General features: G+C 45.5%; 1 protein-coding gene across 1 annotated transcript in view; it reads right to left on the reverse strand.

Annotated features, from left to right (window-relative positions):
- Nucleotides 1-728: 728 nt before the first annotated feature.
- ESR2 (estrogen receptor 2) overlaps nucleotides 729-21435 on the reverse strand; it is a 67739-nt gene continuing 47032 nt past the window's right edge. Inside the window, exons 6-9 of the mRNA XM_083734953.1 lie at nucleotides 18717-18855; nucleotides 16742-16875; nucleotides 12976-13156; nucleotides 729-5128 (exon numbers count right to left, since the gene is read on the reverse strand). Of these exons, the coding sequence (XP_083591079.1) occupies nucleotides 4951-5128; nucleotides 12976-13156; nucleotides 16742-16875; nucleotides 18717-18855 (632 nt within the window). The 3' untranslated portion in view covers nucleotides 729-4950. The remainder of the gene's footprint in view (nucleotides 5129-12975; nucleotides 13157-16741; nucleotides 16876-18716; nucleotides 18856-21435) is intronic.

Below are 21435 nucleotides of genomic sequence, written 5' to 3' on the forward strand. Positions count from 1 at the left end.
CAACAAAGTCCAAGTTTGGCTGCCATGCACTGAGTTCCCTTTTGCAATTCACCCTAGTTGCTACTTGTTTTCTCCTGCTCTGAAGGACTCGAACCAATGGCTTCAAGTTGCAAGAAAGGAGATTTCGACTAACATTCGGAAAAACTTTCTGACAGAGCCATTCGGCAGTGGAACAGACTCCCATGAGAGGTGGTGGACTCTCCTTCCTTGGAGGTTTTCAAGCAGAGGCTGGATGGCCATCTGTTATGGATGCTTTAGCTGAGATTCCTGTATTGCAGAAGATTGCACTAGAGGCTTTAGGTCCATAAATTACCATATAGCATATATTCAACACAAAAAACAGCGACAATTTGTTGTTGACAAAGGACAGCTGGACATATTAAGGGCCTTATTACCTTCAGTAGCTTAGGGCCTCATCAAACCTAAATCCGGCCCTGTAGCCAGGAGCCATATTTTGAAACTCAATCTGAAAAGGCCCATGAGTATGACTTTGCAAACAAGGCCAATGCAGATTAATAAAAGGCTTTATTCAGAACCTGTTGAGTGCCCTCTGGATCCAGGAATTAGAAGGAACTCGGGCATGCAGCATACACCCTGCAAAAAAAAAAACCCCACAGCATGATAATAATAGTAATAATTTGCAGAAATTGCTTTTCACTGAAATTGCAGACCGTTAGACCCTGGCCCTCGCTGCCGGTCAGAGGAAGAACTTGGAACTCCCAGCTCAGTTTCTGGCAAGGGCTTTAATGCATAAGTCAGATTGGTACATAAGCAAGGCACAAGGTACAGCAGGTACATCGGAGGTATAAATACATAGCTAAGCGCAAGACGTTCACCCAATAAGCGATGTGCCCCCTGCACCTTTCTTTTGGGCAGAGCACATAGCGCAGCAAGCAGTCAGAGTCCCAGGACTCTGCAGAACTGGCACTCCTTTGAGTGGGCTGGGCTTCTGAGGTTCACATAGGCATCTCTTGTGCCCTTGCTGATGGAGATGGGAGTCAGCGCCACCTCAGCATCCAATTTAGTCTCATTTGGTAGGTGAAGATACTACCAAGGTGGGGTGGCAGCTCCCCAGCGGGAGGTATCTGATTAGGAATGCCCAGTGTCAGGGGGCAGAACACCCCTCTACCTGCCTCCTTGGTCCACCCCCTCCTCTCTTCATTCCCCAGACTACTGGCCTCCTCCCCAGATTCAGACACTTCTCCAGTTCCTGGTTCCCTCTCCCTCATCTACTAGGACACTCTCCAGGATTGCCCAGATCCATCTCCTTGAGCTCCTCCTATTCTTCCTCTGGATTAGACCATCCCCTTCATGACACTAGGAAATCTGTGTCTTCACACACATCGATAGTGAGCTTTCCAACTGCATTTCCATCTCTTCTAATATTCTTCCCAGGGTTGTGTACAGGGTGGATCGAATTCAGATAATTTAAAACAACCACAACTAATTTAAATTAAGTAAATTTGCATATGTTCTCTTGTTTTGCATGATTTGTTCAGGTTTTGCTCTATGTGAGCCTGGGCAATGGGCTACTCAGGGCATTGAAACATTCAGCTGAACCCTGGAGGCAATTCAAGAAAAACTTTACATCCCTAAAAACTATAAACTTTGTGGGGGGGGGGGTTAAATGAAAGCTAAAATTCTGAGGAAGATGAATTCCATACTGTTTCCATACCCCGCCCCCCAGAGTCACCATTTATTCATAGCCCAAATAACAAGTAACCTGTCTTGTCCCGTCCCCCCCAACTCTGTGCTTTACAAAGATTCAGAAGGCCCACTGGTAAGAGAGAGACAAAAATGCCTGGCAGCATCTCTGCATTTTTCCAGTGGATATTTATTCCTACCTCTTGTTAAAATGTGATGCCTTTTGATATTTGATATTTGCATCCAAAGTCCATTTTAGCTCCGCAAACAGAATAAATCTCCAGCATTTCTTCACAGCATCGTGTCAAACTTTCATTGGGCTGGTTCACACAGAGATTCGTCAGGGGGTGTTTGCAAAATCAGCTGGCCAGCTGTGTGTATGGAAGAGCCAACGGCCCTTTCATATACCCCCCCATCTTCCCTTCAGACACAATCTCCTAAAACGAGTCAGTTCTAACAATTAGCCGTAATTCGTCATGTATACAGAGACATCAATTTATGTACATCATGCACATACGAAACAGGGCCATGCACCTGCAACATTGTCCAATTACGGAGAAAAGTCTCACAGTGCTTGTTTGCACAATGTTTATTTGGTGCCTATGGGCTGCGTTCCTGGCATCACACTGATGTAAAACGACCCCTGATTACAACTGACATAGAATGAACAAAGCAAAAGAGAAGAGGCAAAAAAAGCAACAGTGAAATATAATCATCAAGGAGATGAAGGCACGGTGAAAGTGAGGGATAAGTTGCAAAAGGCCTGGGTGATGTTGAACATGTGGCTGTCGCTGTCTCTGGGATTGCGCCCATTCCACTGACTGCACAATTAGGTGCCATGTTGGTGGCACATCTCCTGCTGAGGCCCTACTGGGCTGGGTCAGGAGGCCACATGCTGGCAACATGACGCATAATCCGACAATGCTTCCACAGCAAACAGGCAGAAGCTACGAGCACTGGAATAGGAGCAAGCACTGAGCAGTCACAGTCCGAGATGCCATGTTAAAAAGTGCACAAGGTTAGGGTTTCCAGGTGAGATTTGAAGGGGGAGGGATAGGCAGAGATGGGGAGACAGGTGAGCCAGGACAAAAAGTGTCACACTTGTGAAGGACTGAGCTGTTTCTATGTGCAGAGGGGTAGCCATGGGAGTCTTTGAGGGGCTGCAAGACTCTAACATTATTTTCATTACAACAGATTATTTTGGCATCAGCTTTTACATTGCAAACTGTTTGTGTGCCAGAGGAGTGAAAGGTGCCTCCAGTTTTAATTCAGAAAAATTCAGTTTTAATTCAGAAAAATTCAGTTTTAATTCAGAAAAAAGGGGCGTCACAAAGATCATAAGTTTGGGAGTTGCAGCCCAAAATAAAGCATGCCACTGGCTCGGGGCTGGGGGGGGAGGCTGTTCTGTAGCTCTGCAGATGTTTTTGGATGCCAACTCCCACCATCCATGTCCATTGGAAATGCTGCCATCTGGGCAGTCACAAGTTCTCTGCCCTTGTTCTAGCTTTTGTGCCATAAATTGAGAGTGCATAAGTTGTCAGTCGAGATACAAATAATGACTCAGCAGTCCATGGGGCAGGGAAGCACACTGCCGGATTGCTCTAACTGCGTGGAAACTGATATAGTTTCAGGACTTCTTATTCCCATAGGTCAAATTTGGGAGAGGGTGTGTGTGTGTGTCAGCCAGTGCTGGTCTAAAGAGGCAGCTGTGGTTGTCACTGGATTCTCCTAGTACATGGGAGGGTGTCTAGGGGTAAGCTGTCTCCCACTGGACATTTCCCATGCTAAGTATCAGGTAAGAATAATAGAACCAAGTAAGAATAATAGAACTGTAGAGTTGGAAGGGGCCCGTGAGGATTGTCTAGTCCAGGCTACAACTCCCATCATCCCTGGCTAACAGGACCAGTGGTCGGGGATGATGGGAATTGTAGTCTCAAAACATCTGGAGGGCTGAGTTTGCCTAGTCCAATTGCCTGAAATGCAGGAATATTCAGCTGTTCCATTTGGGGATCAAACCTGCAACCTTGGAATTCTCAGCACTCTGCTGTAACCAACTGAGCTATCCAAGAGTTTTCCCATGGCTTTCCAATGAAGCCTGAAGACAGACATGCTCCAGGCTCCCTTTTCCAGCCAAGGTGCATTAGCTAATGCACACAGGAAATGCTGGCACATTTGCATGGGGAGTAATCACACTTTCACATTAACCTGTGCATGTTCTCTTTTGTGTGCAGAGATGCCTCCTCCACTGAAGTAACTGGGAAAGGGCTTGCTACTGGGAGAACGGTTTGTGCATGTGCATTGGAATTCTTGCACTGATGTGGCACATAGCAGTTTCATTTGCTCCTGTTGGGACATACTCTAATTGGTCCACCGGAAGGCACCTTATCCTGCCCTCCCCCCCCCCCCTAGAATGAATACATTTATGGACACCAAAACCTGTTTCCACAATTATAGCCACAATCATATCGATCCTGTGTAGCTAAGCATGAAATAATTACTCACGAATTCTGACTATTCATAGCAATAATTCCTCCACACATGGCAATACGTTGCACGAGTCTGCAGCAGGAAACGAAAAGGCCAAGCCTTGCACCCACTCAAGTGCTTGAGCACAGAAATCAAACACGGCAAATGCTTAGATAACAGTCAATACAAACTGGAGCTTTGTAATAATAAAAAATAAGCTTCTGGTCCACATTGTCAAAGTGGGTCAGGATACAAACTCTCCAAGCGCTTTCCTTTAAATAGGAGGAACTCCTTCTCCCACTACTGATCAAAGGTGCATTTGCGCAAAGGCAAACTTATCCATGTCTTTTGCAAGCTGGAACAGCACGTATTTCTTAAGGTGGATGGGATCCCTCCTGTCTGCTGTAATGTACAGCGTATTCCATAGGTTACTTCGGTTAGAAGAGGCTGCTCCTATTTTTTTGCAGTGGAACCCTAGGTCTGTGCATCCCCCAACCTCCTTCTTTCTACAAAAAAAATGTGCTCTGCCACCCAACTAGGATAACCATGAAGCTTAAGGCGCATACGGCACTTCAACAGTCTCCTCTAAAAGGCACTCCAGAAGTGCAGAGTTGATGATAAAGCTACATTCACCGGCAGATTCTTCCATTCCAACCCCATGAGGCTTTTCCAAGACATAGTGCATCCAGTGTGAAAAGATTAGAGTACAATCCCATTAAAAAACTCCAGGTGAGAGAGAGATCAAAAATTGTGCCTTCATTCTTTTAAAGCAAACACCCACATTTTGAATCTTGGGACTGTTTTCTTGGTGCTTCCCTGGGCTCCCGTTCTGGTACAAAATCACTGCTGAGGTCCATCTGCGCTCTTAGTTTGTTCCGATGGGGTGACCTGGATATTAGAGGCAGAGGTTTTCGCTTTGTTTCGGAGGGTGTGAGCGTTGAGCATCTCCAGCAGTAGGTCGTAGACGGGAACGACATTCTTGCATTTCATGCTGAGAAGGTGCTCCATCCCTTTGTTACTGTGAAGAAAGCAAAGAGGTCACAGCAAGGCACAGGAAGCCTTTCCCAGACCATGGCAGCAGAAGTAGCTGGGAAGAGGGAAGAGGTCAGGGATATTTAAAAAATAATAATTTTATCGGTTGTGTGTCCTTGTTTCTCAGTTTGACCCTTTTACATGGTTTTGTATGTTTTGTGGCATTTTATGCATTGTGACTTGCCATTAATTTTTTGACTGGGAAGTCAAGGAGGTCACGGCGGACATGGTAAAGTGGTCACAAGACTTTGGGTATTCAGTAACCATGCCACAGTGGGGAAATTTGTGGAAGAATAATTGGAAATTCACAAACTGTTACGTCTTAAGAGAAAATTTCCTAAAAATGCAACACTGATGGTATCTAACACCTTGGAAACTGTCAAAGATGAACAAAAGTGTCCCAAGTAATTGCTGGAGGTGTGGAGATAAAGCAGGCACTTTCTATCATATGTGGTGGCTATGCAAAAAGAATTCAGGCATTTTGGGAGAGTATCTGCTTAGAAATACAAAAAATAATAAATATTTCCTTTAAGAAAAAAACAGAAGCTTATCTCCTGGGGAATCACAGATTTGGATATCCCGCAAAAAATGAAGAGTATATTTTTATACGCCACAGTGGCAGCAAGATGATGATGATGATGATGATGATGATGATGATGATAATAATAATAATAATAATAATAATAATAATAATAATAATAATTTATTTATACCCCGCCCACCTGGCTGGGTTTCCAAGAGTTCTTATCGCTGCAAAGTGGAAGATTGATGAAATCCCCTCTAACCATGAATGGATCTAAAAGCTAACAGATTATGTGGAGTTAGATAGTTTATCAGAAAAAACAAAGAACAAACCAAAACAGGAATTCATCTCGAAATGGGAAGTCTTCAAAGTTTACTTGAAAAACAATTACAGTAGTTTAAACTCTGTCACAGCATTTGAATAACTTTAGTAGTAGATTTAAGAAAGATATGAAACCTAGGATAAATCAATAACTAGTTAATTTAAGATAAAAATGTGTATTGGCAACAAATAACAGATAATTGAAACAAGGAATGGAAGGGAGGTCGGGTCTATAGTCCAAGGACCGCTTTTTGCTTTATTAATTTGTAATTAATATTGTCTTTATCACTGTTTTGCTTGTATTTTCGTCGTTTTCTCCTTTTTTGGTGTATCAATAAAAAAAAAATACATGGTTTTGTATGTTTTGTGGCATTTTATGTATTGTGACTTGCCATTAATTTTTTATTGAGAAGAGATGTACCTGTGGAATTTCTGTCTCAAAGCAATAAAAGCATTGTCAACCACTGGACATCCTCCTCTCCCCTGCTATGCATCTGATGCTCTAGTTCAGGGGTCCGCAAACGTACCGCGCCTCGGGCCGGTGTCTCCAGCACCGATCATGCGGCAGGCCAGAGGGCAGGGGAGCGCATGCCCATACGTGTGCACACACGCTATTTCCGGTTCACTTCCAGGTCGGAGAAGCACCGGAAATAGCTTGTGCGCATGTGCACGGGTCTCCTCCAACAAGGATGTGCACAGGAAATAATGCTTGCGCATGCGCATGCGCAAATAATGCTTGCGCATGCGCACAAGCTATTTCTGGTGCTCCTCTGACCTGGAAGTGGGCAGCCGTGCAGCGCCGTGCCGCACTGGTAAGAGTGGACAGTGGCAGCGGGCAGCAGGGTTGCTGCAGGCCGGATAAACGAGTCCCTTGGGCCTTATCCTGCCCGCGGGCCTTAGTTTGGGGACCCCTGCTCTATTTAAGCTAACAGTCAATCCATCCTTCTCAATGAACGTTTAATTTCCTCCATGCCATGAAGTTGTCAACATGTGCAGAGGAAGGTGACCAAGATGATCAAGGGTCTGGAAACCAAGCCTTATAAGGAACGGTTGAAGGAGCTGGGTATGTTTAGCCTGGAAAAGAGGAGACTGAGAGGAGATATGAGAGCCATCTTCCAGTATCTCAAGGACTGTCGCAGGGAGGGTGGAGCAAGTTTGTTTTCTCCTGCTCTGGACCCAAAGCAATGGATTCAAATTACAAGAAAGGAGATTCCAAACTAAACATCAGGAAAAACTTTATTGGGGTAAGAGCTGCTCAACAGTGGAAGTCTCCTTCACTGGAGGTTTCTAAGCAGAGGTTGGATGACCATCTGTCATGGATGCTTTAGTCGAGATTTCTGCATTGCAGGGGGTTGGACTAGATGACCCTAGGGGTCTCTTCCATCTATACAATTCTATGAACTGGGGGCAAATAAGAGTTGTGTGCAAGGTTTTTGCCATTAAGCGTTAGAGCCAGATAGCAGATATCTGCAGCAGATGTAATTCAGAATGAGGTGGTAAACTGGTCTGTACCACTTCAGGCGAAGATGTTTGTGTGTGACATTTCTAAATGCTTCTAAACACCCTGGAGGCAGAACATTAGCACAGAATGAGAGTCCTGACCTAGGCTTGCTCTCCCTGATGGAGTAATTTTCTACCTACAAGAATTATTTTCTCGTATCTTGCCTCCCCACCCATTCACACACAGCTGAAGTGGTACAGTCTGTTCCATCTTCTCCGAACTCGGCCACCTCATTGGAGCTTGCAAATGTAGTCCCTGTCATGGCAAACCAGCTGAGTACCTAAGTGCATTTTCACACAGGAGGCTTAAAAATTGCTTTTGAGCCTTTCTCAAGCTACTTATGTTACCCAAACAGGAAAGAAAGTAGAAGAGGAAACTTTGTGATGCCAATGAGCGCTCTGCTCCACAGTGGGTTGTTTTGGACAGTTTACATTCACAAGAAAAATGTGACTGGAGTAAGATCATGTGCCAATGTGGTGCCCTACAGGTGCTGTTAGGACTACAACTCCCATCATCCTTGACTGTTGGCCATGCTGGCTGGGGCTGATGGGAGCTGTAGTCCAACAACAGTTGAAAGATATCACACTGGCTGCCCAGCACAGGGCTGGGTAACCTGTGGCTCAACAAATGTTGCTGGACTCCAACTCCCATCATTCCTAGCCATTGTGCCCAATGGACATGGATGATGAGAGTTGTAGTCCGACAACAACCAGATGGCTACTGGTTCCCCATTCGTGCCACAGTATTTTTGCAATACTGCTATTCAGTCCATTGTTTAACATACTGTTTTGCTTTGCATTCATGCAGTCAATAATTGGGTTAATGGGAATGCATGCGCGCGCGCGCACACACACACACACACACACACACATAAATGCAAAAATAAGCCATAAACCAAGTTGCTCCATTCCTTATCTTCACTGCTGGAAAAACAGCAGCCCAATATTCCTGAGGTCATTCCTACATACAACTAAAATAATTTGATTCAAATCATTTTAATGTGTCATTTTTTAAAAAGGGGGGGAGAAAAGGAACAGATACGTTTTCCTGTGATGAACGAACATTTTAACATAATTACTGAGTGGACTTCTAACACTATCAAAGAATAAATAATTGCCAGGTGTGGGCAGAGCAAAAAAAGAGAAAAGAATCCATGCTAATCATTTATTCAGCCAAAACTCATCTACTCTTCTGCTGGGAAGAAATACAACCCAGCAATATTAATGGAAACTCTTGTCCAACTTCTGTTCTTCTTGAAAGAAAGGTGATGAAATGAACAGATATTTAGAGCCGGCATCCATTTAAAACAGAGACAGAAAGAGATTGAATCGTGCATGCCTCACAATTGGGCAGAGGGTATGGACTGTGGTGAAACTGCAAGCCAATCAGCTTCGTTGCTGGTCTCCCGGGTGCTGAGGCTTCTGGGGTGGGTGGACCAGAGAGAGACTGTGGAGGACTGGTGCCCCCAGGAGCATAAAAGGGGCTACATGCTTGAGGCCTCCACCTCAGCCTTCAAGTGAGCTTCCCATCCACCCACCCTATAATGTTAACTACTGAAATTCTGGCATTTCTTTTCAGGTTACTTCATTGCTATTGTCACAACTTTCCTTCAGCAGAAGAGGCGTTGGGCTGGATCATTAGATGGGAGGGGCAGGGGCACCCTGCTCCAGTCCACAGGGGATCCCCCCTAAGGGATCTTGGAGGGCAGCTGATACCATGTCATCCAAACCTGGACAAACTTTGGTTAACCTTAAGTACAAACCATGGAAACAAGCCAGCTTTGACCCATGGTTTATGAAACTGTTTCCCACTAACCAGAGTTAAGATTAACCACAGTTTAGAATTTGGACAACACGCTGAATTGTGATGGATCTAAAATGGAAACAGAAGCTTCAGATCTCCCAGTTGTAGCTGCAGCATGTGACTCTGGAGGGAAGCTAGGCTTGTTCATGTACACCAAACCAAGGTTTAGCATTACATCATCCAAACACAAGGGAGGCAGGTGGCGCTGTGGGTTAAACCACAGAGCCTAGGGCTTGGTGATCAGCTCGGTGGTTCGATTCCCCGCGACAGAGTGAGCTCCCTTTGCTCGGTCCCTGCTCCTGCCAACCTAGCAGTTCGAAAGCACGTCAAAGTGCAAGTAGATAAATAGGTACCATTCCAGCGGAAAGGTAAACGGCGTTTCCGTGGCTGCTCTGGTTCGCCAGAAGCGGCTTAGTCATGCTGGCCACATGACTGTATGCTGTATGCTGGCTCCCTCGGCCAATAAAGCAAGATGAGCACCGCAACCCCAGAGTCGGACACGACTGGACCTAATGGTCAGGGGTCCCTTTACCTTTACATTTACCATCCATACACAGCCACTGTAATACTTCGTGTACTTGCAAAATAACATACCAATTGAAATCCAGGACATCTTTCTGTTCAAGGCAGTGTACAAAGATCTTAATTTAAAAACAAAACAAAAAAATAGGATATTTGTATAAGAACAGCTAGATATTATTTTCCAGATGTGAGTGTTGAACACAGTTAGTTGCTGACACCGGGGTTTGATGACATGAGAGCAACTTAAACTGAGGCCTTGACTTCTCTAACCTAAAGTTCTGAATGCGTCAGACAGAGATAGCAGCTATCTCATCAGAAAAACCACAGAGGCTGATGCCTTTTGTGAGTCACAGAATTCCTTTGAAATGAAGACCCAGAACGCATTTATAACAGCAGTGGAAATTTTCAGAATCAATGAAACTGGAAAAGAGGAGGCTGAGAGGAGATATGACAGCCATCTTCTAATATCCCTCTTGGAAGAGGGCGAAAGCTTGTTTTCTCCTGCTCTGGAGGGTAGGACACGAACCAATGGCTCCAAGTTACAAGAAAGGAGATTCTGACTGAACATCAAGAAGTACTTCCTGACGGTAAGAGCTATTTGACCATGGAAGGTTGTGGACTCTCCTTCCTTGGAGGTTTTTGACCAGAGATTGGATGGCCATCTGTCATGAATGCTTTAGTGAAGATTCCTGTATTGCAGGAGGTTGGACTAGATGACCCTAATGATCCCTTCCAACTCTACCACTCTATGATATAATTTTGTGAGCAATGCAGCTGCTGAATAGCCTTTTTTGCCTTGTGAAAAAAATATAACGTGTCTTAGTTCTGCGTGGAAAATCTAAAGAAGTTACCATTCTTATTAGATATGCCCACAGGGAGGATCCAGTCTATACCCAGCACTCACCAAGCAGCAAAACTGTGCCTGGGCTTTATGGCTGCAGGCTATGGGTGGAAAATTAAGAACATCAGCAGAGCCTGCTGGATCAGGCCAATGGCCCATCTAGGCTAGCATCCTGTTCCTACATCGGCCAACCAGATGCCTATGGGAAGTCTCCAAGCAGGACCTGATTGCAACTGAATGTACATAGCTATCGTGGCTGAATGCTGTCCCGTATACAGAATTTGTTGCACATAGAAAACCGGCTGCCAGGAAGAAGAGACTTTGGCAAGCCTTTTCTCCAACATCATTTGGTTTGTGTGGAAAGGAGCATTTGAATATGCCATCTCCCAGCTGAAATGATGCAGTCTGGGGAAAGTCTGACCTTAGGGTGAGTTGTTTCTTTGGAACAAACCCAAGGCATAAATAGTATCATGAGACCCTCCTCATGCGATGGCCCACACAATCTAAACCAGAACCATCATAGAATTGTAGAGTTGGAAGGGACCCTGAGGATCATCTAGTCCAACCCCCCGCATTGCAGGAATATGCAGCTGCCCCATGCAGGGATCGAACCCGCAACCTTGGCGTTCTCAGCATCACACTGTAACCAACTGAATGTTATCCTGAATGGAGCATTTTAATAGCACTTGCGTTAACTGTTGAGGGTAAATCAAGTCTCCTGAATAGAGCCTTGATCTGCTTAGTGGACTAAGAATGATGCCAGCAAAATCATACCAACAGCCCTCCTGGATCAGAGCACAAGGCCACCTATTCTTGCCTGATTAGTGAGTACCGTGAGACCAAGCAAGAGAACATAAGGAGAGCCCAGCAGGATAAGACAAAAGGGACCATCTCATTCAGCATTCTGTTCCCACAAGCAGCTAATCAGATGCCTTTGGGAAGCTAGCTAGCAAGCAGGACATCAGGACAACAGCTCTCTCTCTTGTTGTGGCTCACCAGCAGCTGATACTCACAACAGCATAGTGCCTCTGAACCTGCAGATTACATATGGCCGTTGTGTCTAGTAGATACCGATAGCCTTATCGTCCATGGTTTACGATCAGAAGCCTTGGGAAAACACAAGTGCTCCATTGCAATTAAGATTTGCTTCTCAGTTTAAACTATCCAACTGCCCACTGAGAACAAGGAGCCCTTTTGTAGTCAAAACCATCAGCCAACTTCTTTCAGTGAAGGGCACAGTTTTTGGAATCCCAATGCATAAACTTAAGCTAAACTTAAGAAAGCATTAGCTCAAAATGCAGAACGTAACACTGGTCACAAAGCACAAAGTGAACCACCAATTTGTCTGTTCCAAAACAACAACTCCCCATGGTCTTACACTACACCAGCTAGCCAATGTATGTTAGTTTCAGCCGTGACAGATAGTGAGAACAATGTAGGTTTTAGGGGAAGCTGAAGTGTGGAGGAATGGAAGCAAGGCTGTTTGTGATGAACACGGTACAGGATGGAAATTGCTGCCTCCTCAAATACCGACTCTTGCTTATTTACAATGGCGATCTTTCCCCCCACCTAAATTCAGTTGTCAAAATGAAGAACGCTAACCAGGGTTGGATTCTTGTGGGAAAGGACGGTGAGCTCTCTTTAGTCTTCGTACTGAAAACAAATTCCTTGACTCAGAACACACTCAGACACACTTTGTTCTTGCATTCCAACTGTCTTTCCCCCTTGCTTCTAGTTAAGAGCTCTTGGGACTCTAATAAAAACCAAACTAGATCTGGCAAGCCTGAAATCTGGATAATGTGCTACAGAAGCCTTTCTCAACCTTGAGTCCCCAGCTGTTGTTGGACAACAACTCCCATCCTCCCCTAGCTAGCAGTAACAGTGGCCAGGGATGATGGGAGTTGTAGTCCAGCAACAGCTGGAAACGCAACATTGAGAAAGATTGTGATACATGGGCCAGGGGGCTGATTCGGGATAAGCTGAAATCCTGGAAGAATGGATGCTTTTTTCGGACTATTTAAAGAAATATTATAGTACGGTGAACTTGCAAGCAGGATTTGAGCTATGAGCAACAGAAGGAATTAGATTATTGTGGTTATGATTTGACAGATAGAAAATAGGGTGCAGCAGAAGGGGGAAAACTACAACTCCATGGGGAAAAGGGTGGGGTGTCAACAAAAATAAGAGGAAAAGAGAAATGGACACCTAAAACTTGAGCAGGCCAGTCATCTGCCCTGTTGTTGCTTTTTGCCACAGATTTTTTTAAAAATGGCTGACGGTCTCTAGGATGGGAATCTGGATCACCCCCTAGAATGGCCTTACCTTGCGTGCCGGACATGTGAGAGCAGCATCAGCAAGTTCGCCAAGCGTGTCGTCTGTTGGGCCAAAGGGACCCCGCTCTTTGAAATGACCCACACCAAGGCGTCCGTCACGGAGTTCAGCAGGTGACTCAGTTTCTTGTTGCTGTCGGACTCTCCTGCAGCTGAGGAGAGTGGATACATATCTACGCAAGAAAGATGCCAAATGAGAAGAGTTTAAGAAATAAGAGCTGTACTGCGTCGGGGTGTGTGGCTCATCTACAGTAGCTCAGCCTGGGAAGCTTCCCAAAGTGTCCTTGAATGCAACCAGAAACTGGTATTCAGTGGCAACTGACTGTGGAGGTAGAACATAGTTATGTGAAACTTTGTAGAGACACCCACCCACACGTGTTGAACATGTGGTATTCAGGAAGCTGCTCCATCCCAAATTGAACCATTGCTCCATCTCATTCAGTACTGGCAGCACAGACTGGCAGCAGCTCCCCAGGGTTGTGCGTGCAACTTTTACCTAGTCCCACCTGATAATGGCAAGGATTGAACCTTCTGCATACAATGCACTGAGCTGCAGTTATACTTTCCAAGGAAATAGGTTTAGGATCAGGTGACAACTTGGTTCCAATTCCATACAAAATATGTGTACCTGGAAATACTACATTTTCCATCACCTCTATATGGAAAAATTGAAGTCAACTCCATAAATTGGTTGACTCTAGAGCATTTTCACCACCAAGATTAAGATTTAAGAAAGAAAATGGGAGTGACATATGTCATATGTTTCCATTAATTACATATAGGAACTGCCTTGTAACAGGTCAGACTATTCACCCATCAAGCCCAGCAATGTCTACACTGATTGGCAGTGGCTAACAGGTGGAGGTCATTCCCAGACCCTGCTCCCTGCTCCTTTTAAGTGAGATGTAGAGATTAAGGGCTGGTATCCAACCTTAATTTCACATCACCCTAGAACAGATTTAGGATGTATGCCTGGGTTAGGAGACTGTGCAAGTAAAAAAACTTGTGCCAACCAAACACCCTATTTGGATACTGCCTTAAACTTGAGACCTTTTGCAAATATGCTTTTCCCACAGGAGACAAGAGCAAGAACTCGTCTCAGTGTTGCTGTTTGCATCTGGAGCTCCTGGTTCTTCATAACAGTATTTTCCTCTCTCTGGTCACATCAGTATTACGAAGTGCTATTTTTCTGGGACGCGGGTGGCACTGTGGGTTAAACCACTGAGCCTAGGACTTGCAGATCAGAAGGTCTGCGGTTCAAATCCCCACGATGGGGTGAGCTCCCGTTGCTTGGTCCCTGCTCCTGTCAACCTAGCACTTCGAAAACATGTCAAAGTGCAAGTAGATAAATAGGTACCGCTCCAGCGGGAAGGTAAACGGCATTTCTGTGCGCTGCTCTGGTTCGCAAGAAGCGGCTTAGTCATGACCCGGAAGCTGTACACCGGCTCCCTCAGCCAATAAAGCGAGATGAGCACCGCAAACCCAGAGTCGGTCATGACTGGACCTAATGGTCAGGGGTCCCTTTACCTTTACTTTTCTAGAAAAAGAGCTGCTAGAACTCCCTTGTTCTCTTATAATGGCAATGGTGCCCACCGGAGTGGTACCTATTTATCTACTTGAACTTTGATGTGCTTTCGAACTGCTAGGTTGGCAGGAGCAGGGACCAAGCAACAGGAGCTCACCCCGTTGCAGGGATTCAAACCGCCGACCTTCTGATTGGCAAGCCCTAGGCTCAGTGGTTTAACCCACAGCGCCACCCGCGTCCCATATAAATTAATAAATAACAGTAAATGTCTGAGGCCATGACTTGGTGAGAGGAAGGAATCGTTAGTTGAGAGGTAGCAACCAGAGTTAGCAACCAGAGTTACTACCTAGAACGGTACGTCTGTGCGATTGGTGGGTAGCGATTTTGTTTTGATATTTTATACGGTTTCATCAGTGAGTGGTGTCGTCTCCTGGTATTTCTGCAATAATTTTTTAGTCGAGTGGAAGGCGTGATTGATGTTAACGGGCAACTGAGTGGGAGATATTGGAGAGATTAGGTGGAGGGTGTGCTTGTGAGTATCAGTGGAAGAGTGTGATCAGTGAGAATAGAATGGGATGGGTGATATTGGATGAGTAGCGTGATTTGTTTCAATGTAAGAGAGAATTTGGATGGAACGTGTCTTGGAAAGAGAACAGGCAAAGAGGGAAGAGAAGATGTTTGGAACTGTGCTGCTATGTTTTTACGCTGACACTTTAAAAGCTCATCTGTTCTTTACAGTGCTCTTTCGCAAGTAAATTATCTTGACTCAGGAGAACTTTGCCTGCATCTCTGCTTAAAAGCCACCTTTTCAAACACCTTTGGCTTAATCCCTTTATCTTCATTCTTCACCCCAACCCAAGTTAAATATGTGTAATTGCATTTGCTCATATTCTCTCTCTAATAATCTCCCCCCTTCCACTCACTGTTCTTTCTTTTCTTGCCTCTTCTCCTGCTAACCCAGTTGTCCCGCCATCACTGCTGAAATGTCATTTGTATGTTCCTTGGGGCAGGGACTTAAAAAAAAATCCTACAAAGCCTCATGTGCATTGATGGCGATGATATTTAGTTTAACTAGCTAAGTGGCAGTTAAGAACATGCTTTGAAATATTGATATTTCATGATATTTCATTGAAGATTCACAGACAAATAGCAGCTGGATGTATCTGCCCCATTCAGAGTTGGGCAGCAGCCTGTGGGAACACAACAGCCACTTCCCAGAAAAAACGAAAGCAGTTTTAAATCCCATTGCTCCCTAGGTCAGCCGTGTGCATAAGGATGAACAGCAGCGTGATTCAAACCAAATGCGAGGGACAGGGGCAGCCTGTCCTACCTCTCTGCCTGAGGCAAAATGGGGCACTTCTGTGGGCGCAAAACTTACCTTGCCACCCCCTCCATAGCCTGCTTATCAGGGTTACACGGCTGGCAAGATCTCACTGGCAGCGGCAGAGCAAGCCATTCGGGTGCCTGGGATGGCATGCGTGCCCTGCACCCTGGGGTGGGGCCAGCGTGGGCAGGATACTCCACGGGGCCTCTGAGGAGTCTGCCTGCCTCCTCCCACTCAGCCGCCCTACAGCTGAGGGCGAGGCAGCGGGCGGACTGTTCGGGGCTGCGCGGAGCCTGTGGGCACCCAAGCCACTGTGTCACTCCTAGGAGAGATGCGTGACTCAGGCGCGCTGCAGGCCCCGCGGTGAGTGCCGCCCGGCATTTTGTCACCCCCCTCAGAGGTGACATCTGGTGCGCCCCGCCCCCACCGCCCCCTTCTCACTGGGCTCTCACAAGATTTTGTGGGGCTCCCACGAGAACTCTCCAGAACCTGGAAGCCTCTGCTTCTCTTCCCTTCTCCAGTGACAGTGGGGAGGTGTGTCCACAGAGGTGCCCCATGGATTCTGCCACCTGAGGCAGTCACCTCAGTCTGCCTCATGGATGGGCAGGCACTGAGGAGTAACTGCTCAAGTCCCAGGTTGCACGCAGCTTCATTAAGGGTCCTTAAGTTTTGCCTTTGGCGAGTATAAAAACACAGTGTCTAGAATGAAGCGGCACGTGGTGACCTCAGTATTATTTCTGTGCACCAGTCATAAAACCATTAGAGCATGAGGACAGAAAAAGCACTTAGGGCATTTATTACTCCCTTTGCCTTAATGGCTCTTGTGCCCTTTGGTATTTCTTCTGCTACCACCCAACTTTTTGTCCCCGGTAATAAGCACAGCTTGACATGACTGAAGCGTCTACTCACTGGAATTGAGGAGGATCATGGCCTTGACACAAATATATTCCTTGTGCTGCAATTTCAGCTCCCGGAGCCTTGAAGTCGTCGCCAAGAGCATGTCAAAGATTTCCAAAATTCCTTCCACACATTTCCCTTCATCCCTAATTTTGGAGACATAAAAGAATTAATGAGGACGCAAAACAGCGTTTCCTTTAAAAAAAAAACCCAAAACACTCCAGTATGCTCTAGTATGTACAGTAGTACCTTGGGTACAAATGCTTCAGGTTACAGACTCCGCTAACCCAGAAGCAGCACCTCGGGTTAAGAACTTTACCTCAGGATGAGAACAGAAATCGCGTGCCGGCGATGCAGCGACAGCGGGAGGCCCCATTAGCTCAAGTGGTACCTCAGGTTAAGAACAGTTTCAGGTTAAGAATGGACCTCCGGAACAAATTAAGTTCTTAACCAGAGGTACCACTGTATTTGCCTTTTTTGTCGACATCCACAGTTTTTGTTTTGTCTTTGAAAAGAGCACCTTGAAATTCTAAGTGTTTTCCACAAAATCCTCGTCCTTGCCTTTACAATGCAAATGAAGAACCTACAGCCCCTCAGAAGTTGTTAGGCTACAACGCCCATCATCCCTTTGCACTTGTTCCACCCATACACAAACTAAAACACAGTTATCCTGTGACATTCACACTTCACTGAATTTTGATCTCCAACCAAACAATATGTACAACAGTGCATGTATTAGGGGGAAATGTGCATAATATATTAGTGAAAATAACATACGAAATACAGTATATTAGAGGAAATTGTTGCAGAGAAATTCACATGAAAATGCTGGCAAATATTCATGAGAATTGTTTATTTGCAAAAATCGTAAGTTGCTGCACCAATTGTGGTTAACTGAATTTATGACTGGCAAAATAAACTTAGAGACCTGAAAGTGAAGATTCATCCATTCCTATCTAGGAGTCCAGCAACATCTGGAGGGCCACAGATTCCCAATCCTGGCTTGAAATTCACCCCAGAAAATAATAATAATAATAGTAATAATAGTAATTATTATTATTATTATTATTATTATTATTATTATTATTATTATCAGCCTATCACCATATGCTCTGCTTGGCAATCATCTGGAGGTTTCTAGTGGTGAGTGTAGTTATTCTAATGTTAGGAACTGTAACTTGAATGGTTTCTTTAGCTTGGTCGGTAGAACATGAAATTCTTAATCTCTGGGTCGTGGATTTGAGCCCCATGTTGGGTGAAAGACTTCTGTGTTGTAGGGGGTTGGACGAGATCATGGGTAGGCAAACTAAGGCCTGGGGGCTGGATCTGGCCCAATCACCTTCTAAATCCAGCCTGCGGATTGTCCGGGAATCAGCGTGTTTTTACATGAGTAGAATGTGTCATTTTATTTAAAATGCATCTCTATGTTATTTGTGGGGTCTGCCTGGTGTTTTTATTTAAAATGCATCTCTGGGTTATTTGTGGAGCATAGGAATTCGTTCTCCCCCCCCTCAAAAAAAAGACAGTCCAGCCCCCCACAAGGTCTGAGGGACAGTGGACCAGCCCCCTGCTGAAAAAGTTTGCTGACCTCTGGACTAGATGACCCTTGTGGTCCCTTCTAACTCTATGATTCTATGGTTTAAGGACTTCAAATTCATTATTACGACAAAGGCCCAACTAGTCCTCTTCCCACAACAGCCCAAAAGATGCTCTGACAAGGTCACAAGCAAGGCATGAGCACAACAGAACTCATATTCGCCAATTTTCAGAGTCTTGTCATCTCCAATACTGGTGGCGGAATGCAGTCATCATGCTTGTTAGCCACCATGGATAGCTTCATCCTACACAAATGTCTTATCCCCCATTGAAGTGTCCACTTTGGCAGCCGCCACGATGTTTCTGTGCCACAAGGTTGAAATGCAAATCAAACTAACAAGCAAAAATAAAAAGGAGCCCCTTAACCCCAAAAGACGCTACATTTTCTCACCTGTCGAGTACGAGATCTGGCGCGAAGATGAGCTTGCCAGGGTGATCGATGGATCTCCACATCAGACCCACCATCAACACTTCGAGCCAACAGCTTTCCAAAAGCCTTACTTGATCAAACAGACTGAGTTCTATAAAGCCTTTAAGGGGAGGAAAGGGGGGCGTGTCATTACGTCATAAACATCCGCTTAACCACCCAACTTTTTCCAAAATGGAAAAGTGTGACTTTCGAAAGCATCAAATCATTTCAGAATCAGAACTTTGAATGCCTTGCATCTTTGAATGTCATTTTTAAAACCAGAGAAACCATGAACTTTTCCAGGCTGGCAGCACTTATCTCTTGATCTCACAGGGCTTTGGGAATCGTGAGTCATCCTTCCGAAGAGGAGATATGCACACGGGAAACCCAGGGCGGCAGGTACTGAAAGGCTGACAAGGATCTGAGCAAAGGGGGAAAGGAGACCTTCATTTTCACTTGCAGCCTTCCGCTGTTGTGCTAAACATACCAGGTAGCAGGTGATGGAAGAGACCTTCTACCTGAGACCTTGGATAGAGCTGGTAGCAGCTGATGTCAACAATACCGAGCTAAGACAAACTGGCTGAGTCAGTATAAGGAATAGCCTTGAACTGGAACATTTTATACTTGTGAGGGGTACTAGAGAGTCAGAAATGGAAAAACAGTTTTCCTTTCCCTTTCCTTCCTTCTGAAATAGCCTTGTATAATGCAAGGGATGGAGCTCTGTAATGTCTAATCCAGACGTATGGCAAGCCATGTTGGAAGTCTAGATTTTGGCAAATCCCCTTTAAAATAGCTTCCTCCCCCCCCCCTTTTTTTGAGATCTTGCAAGCTCAACGACTTTGAGCAAGACTAAAAAAATGTTCAACAACTTTTGTGTCCGGATTTTCACTCTTTGAAATATGACAACCCTAACTCAAGAGGATCAACAAGCTTGGCTAGTTTCTGCTTGTTCCTGGTCTGCTCATAAACCAACTCCTTATCTTTTTTTGGATTACTTCTTTCAACAAAACTCATCCCCGTACTTGTGCTGTTGGCACACAGGATGAAGCCTGTCTCTAGACAGGAATGTCAACAAAAGCCTCCCTTTCCCTTTTCTTTTTGAACTGCGGTATATTTCACCCCCACCCCAAGGCAGCGAAGAAAAGCAGGCAGAAGCAGCAGCAGGAGAGGCGAGTAAAGTATAGACCACACAAATGCAACTTGGGAAATGAAAGAGATCTTCTTCCAGAACTTTGCAGTGGCAACGCAATGCAAAAAGCCTGCCATATGGACCCGGTCTTAGTGCCGTGGTGCTGTGCTCTCTCAAATGTCCTGCTCCATCATTTGGGATGCTAAAGAAAGGGCGCAGAGGGTATCCTCACTAAAATGAGGGCTGCTGGGAAATTAACGGATAGCGATCCACCCCACAGGATCTCTCACACCCACTCCTACACGCTGCATCCCAAGAGCAAGAACAGCGTGAAACCACTTGAGAATGAGTCGGCAGCAACCTGCTGTTCTCTCTGGCACCAGAAGCAAAGCCTTATGGGAAGGAGAAGTGTCATCTTCGTAGAGAGGGGGAAAGTGGCAAACTGAAAAAGAAAAGGCAAAGGAGGAGGAAGAGGAGGCGGGAATAAGGATACAGATACGTGCAGGAGCAGCGCCGAGACACCAGCACTTTGCTCACATATAAATGTAACAAAGCCCTTCTGCTTCTGCCCCCCATCTTGCTTGAAAGAGGAACTTTTTTTCAGTTCAGTTTCCAGTTGTTGTTTTTTTCAGTTCAGGGGCCACATTTCCTTCCGGGCAACATTCTAGGGGCCACATGCCAGTGGTGCGCAGGGCCAGAGCAAAAGTAGGCAGGGGCAACTAATATTAATTTCACCTACTTTCACACACACACGGTTCTCTGTTATCTAGCCAGGCAAGCAAATGGCATAAGAGTTCAAGGGCATTTTTCCAGCCAGGCAAAATCACTCAAAGAGGGTCCGTGGGGGTGTATGGCTGGAGAGAGTCCCAGAGGCCAAATGAAGAGGCCTGGAGGCCCACATCTGGCCGTGAGGTTCTCCACCCCTTCTTTAAAAAAAAAAGCAACTCCAGAAGGGAGAGGTTCTGAACAAAGGAAATAGAGGGTCAAACACCCCTCTCTCCCACCTCAATACCAAGGGTTAGTAAAGAAAATAAAGAGGCACTGGCCTAGGAATAGGTCATTTCTGCTTTTCAATGTCCTATCAAGCTCCTTGCTGCTCCCAAGTTTTTCCAAATCGTGCTTGCCTTGCACAAAGCTTCTTTGTCTATCATTGTGATTTCTGCATGACCAGGGACTAGATGACCCTGGGGTCCCTTCAAACCCTACTACGTCTCTATGATTCTATGACTGCAGCTCTCTGAATTGTTTTCTGGGAGTAAAGCTCCTTTGAACTGAACGGTGCTTACTCCTGAACTGCACTGAGCTTTAACAAAATATCTTCAGCCAGCTGAAGAGGAAATTTTAAACTTTGTTTAGGGCGGCAAACCACCTTCCATTTAAACTGCTGTCATGAATGAAGAGGGAAAGAATAAGGACCCCACCCTCTGCTTACGGATGCCCCCCATCCTTTGACTACTGCTGCGCTAACCAATCACAAACTCAGAAGCCTCGTTGCAGGGCTTGTTATGCTGGGGTGCAAAAACCCACCCAGCACCCCCCCCCCCCGGTTGCCCAGATTTGTCAACCTTTTGG

Source organism: Podarcis gaigeae, assembly GCF_964106915.1.
Source record: "Podarcis gaigeae genome assembly, chromosome: 1".
Lineage (NCBI taxonomy): Eukaryota > Metazoa > Chordata > Lepidosauria > Squamata > Lacertidae > Podarcis > Podarcis gaigeae.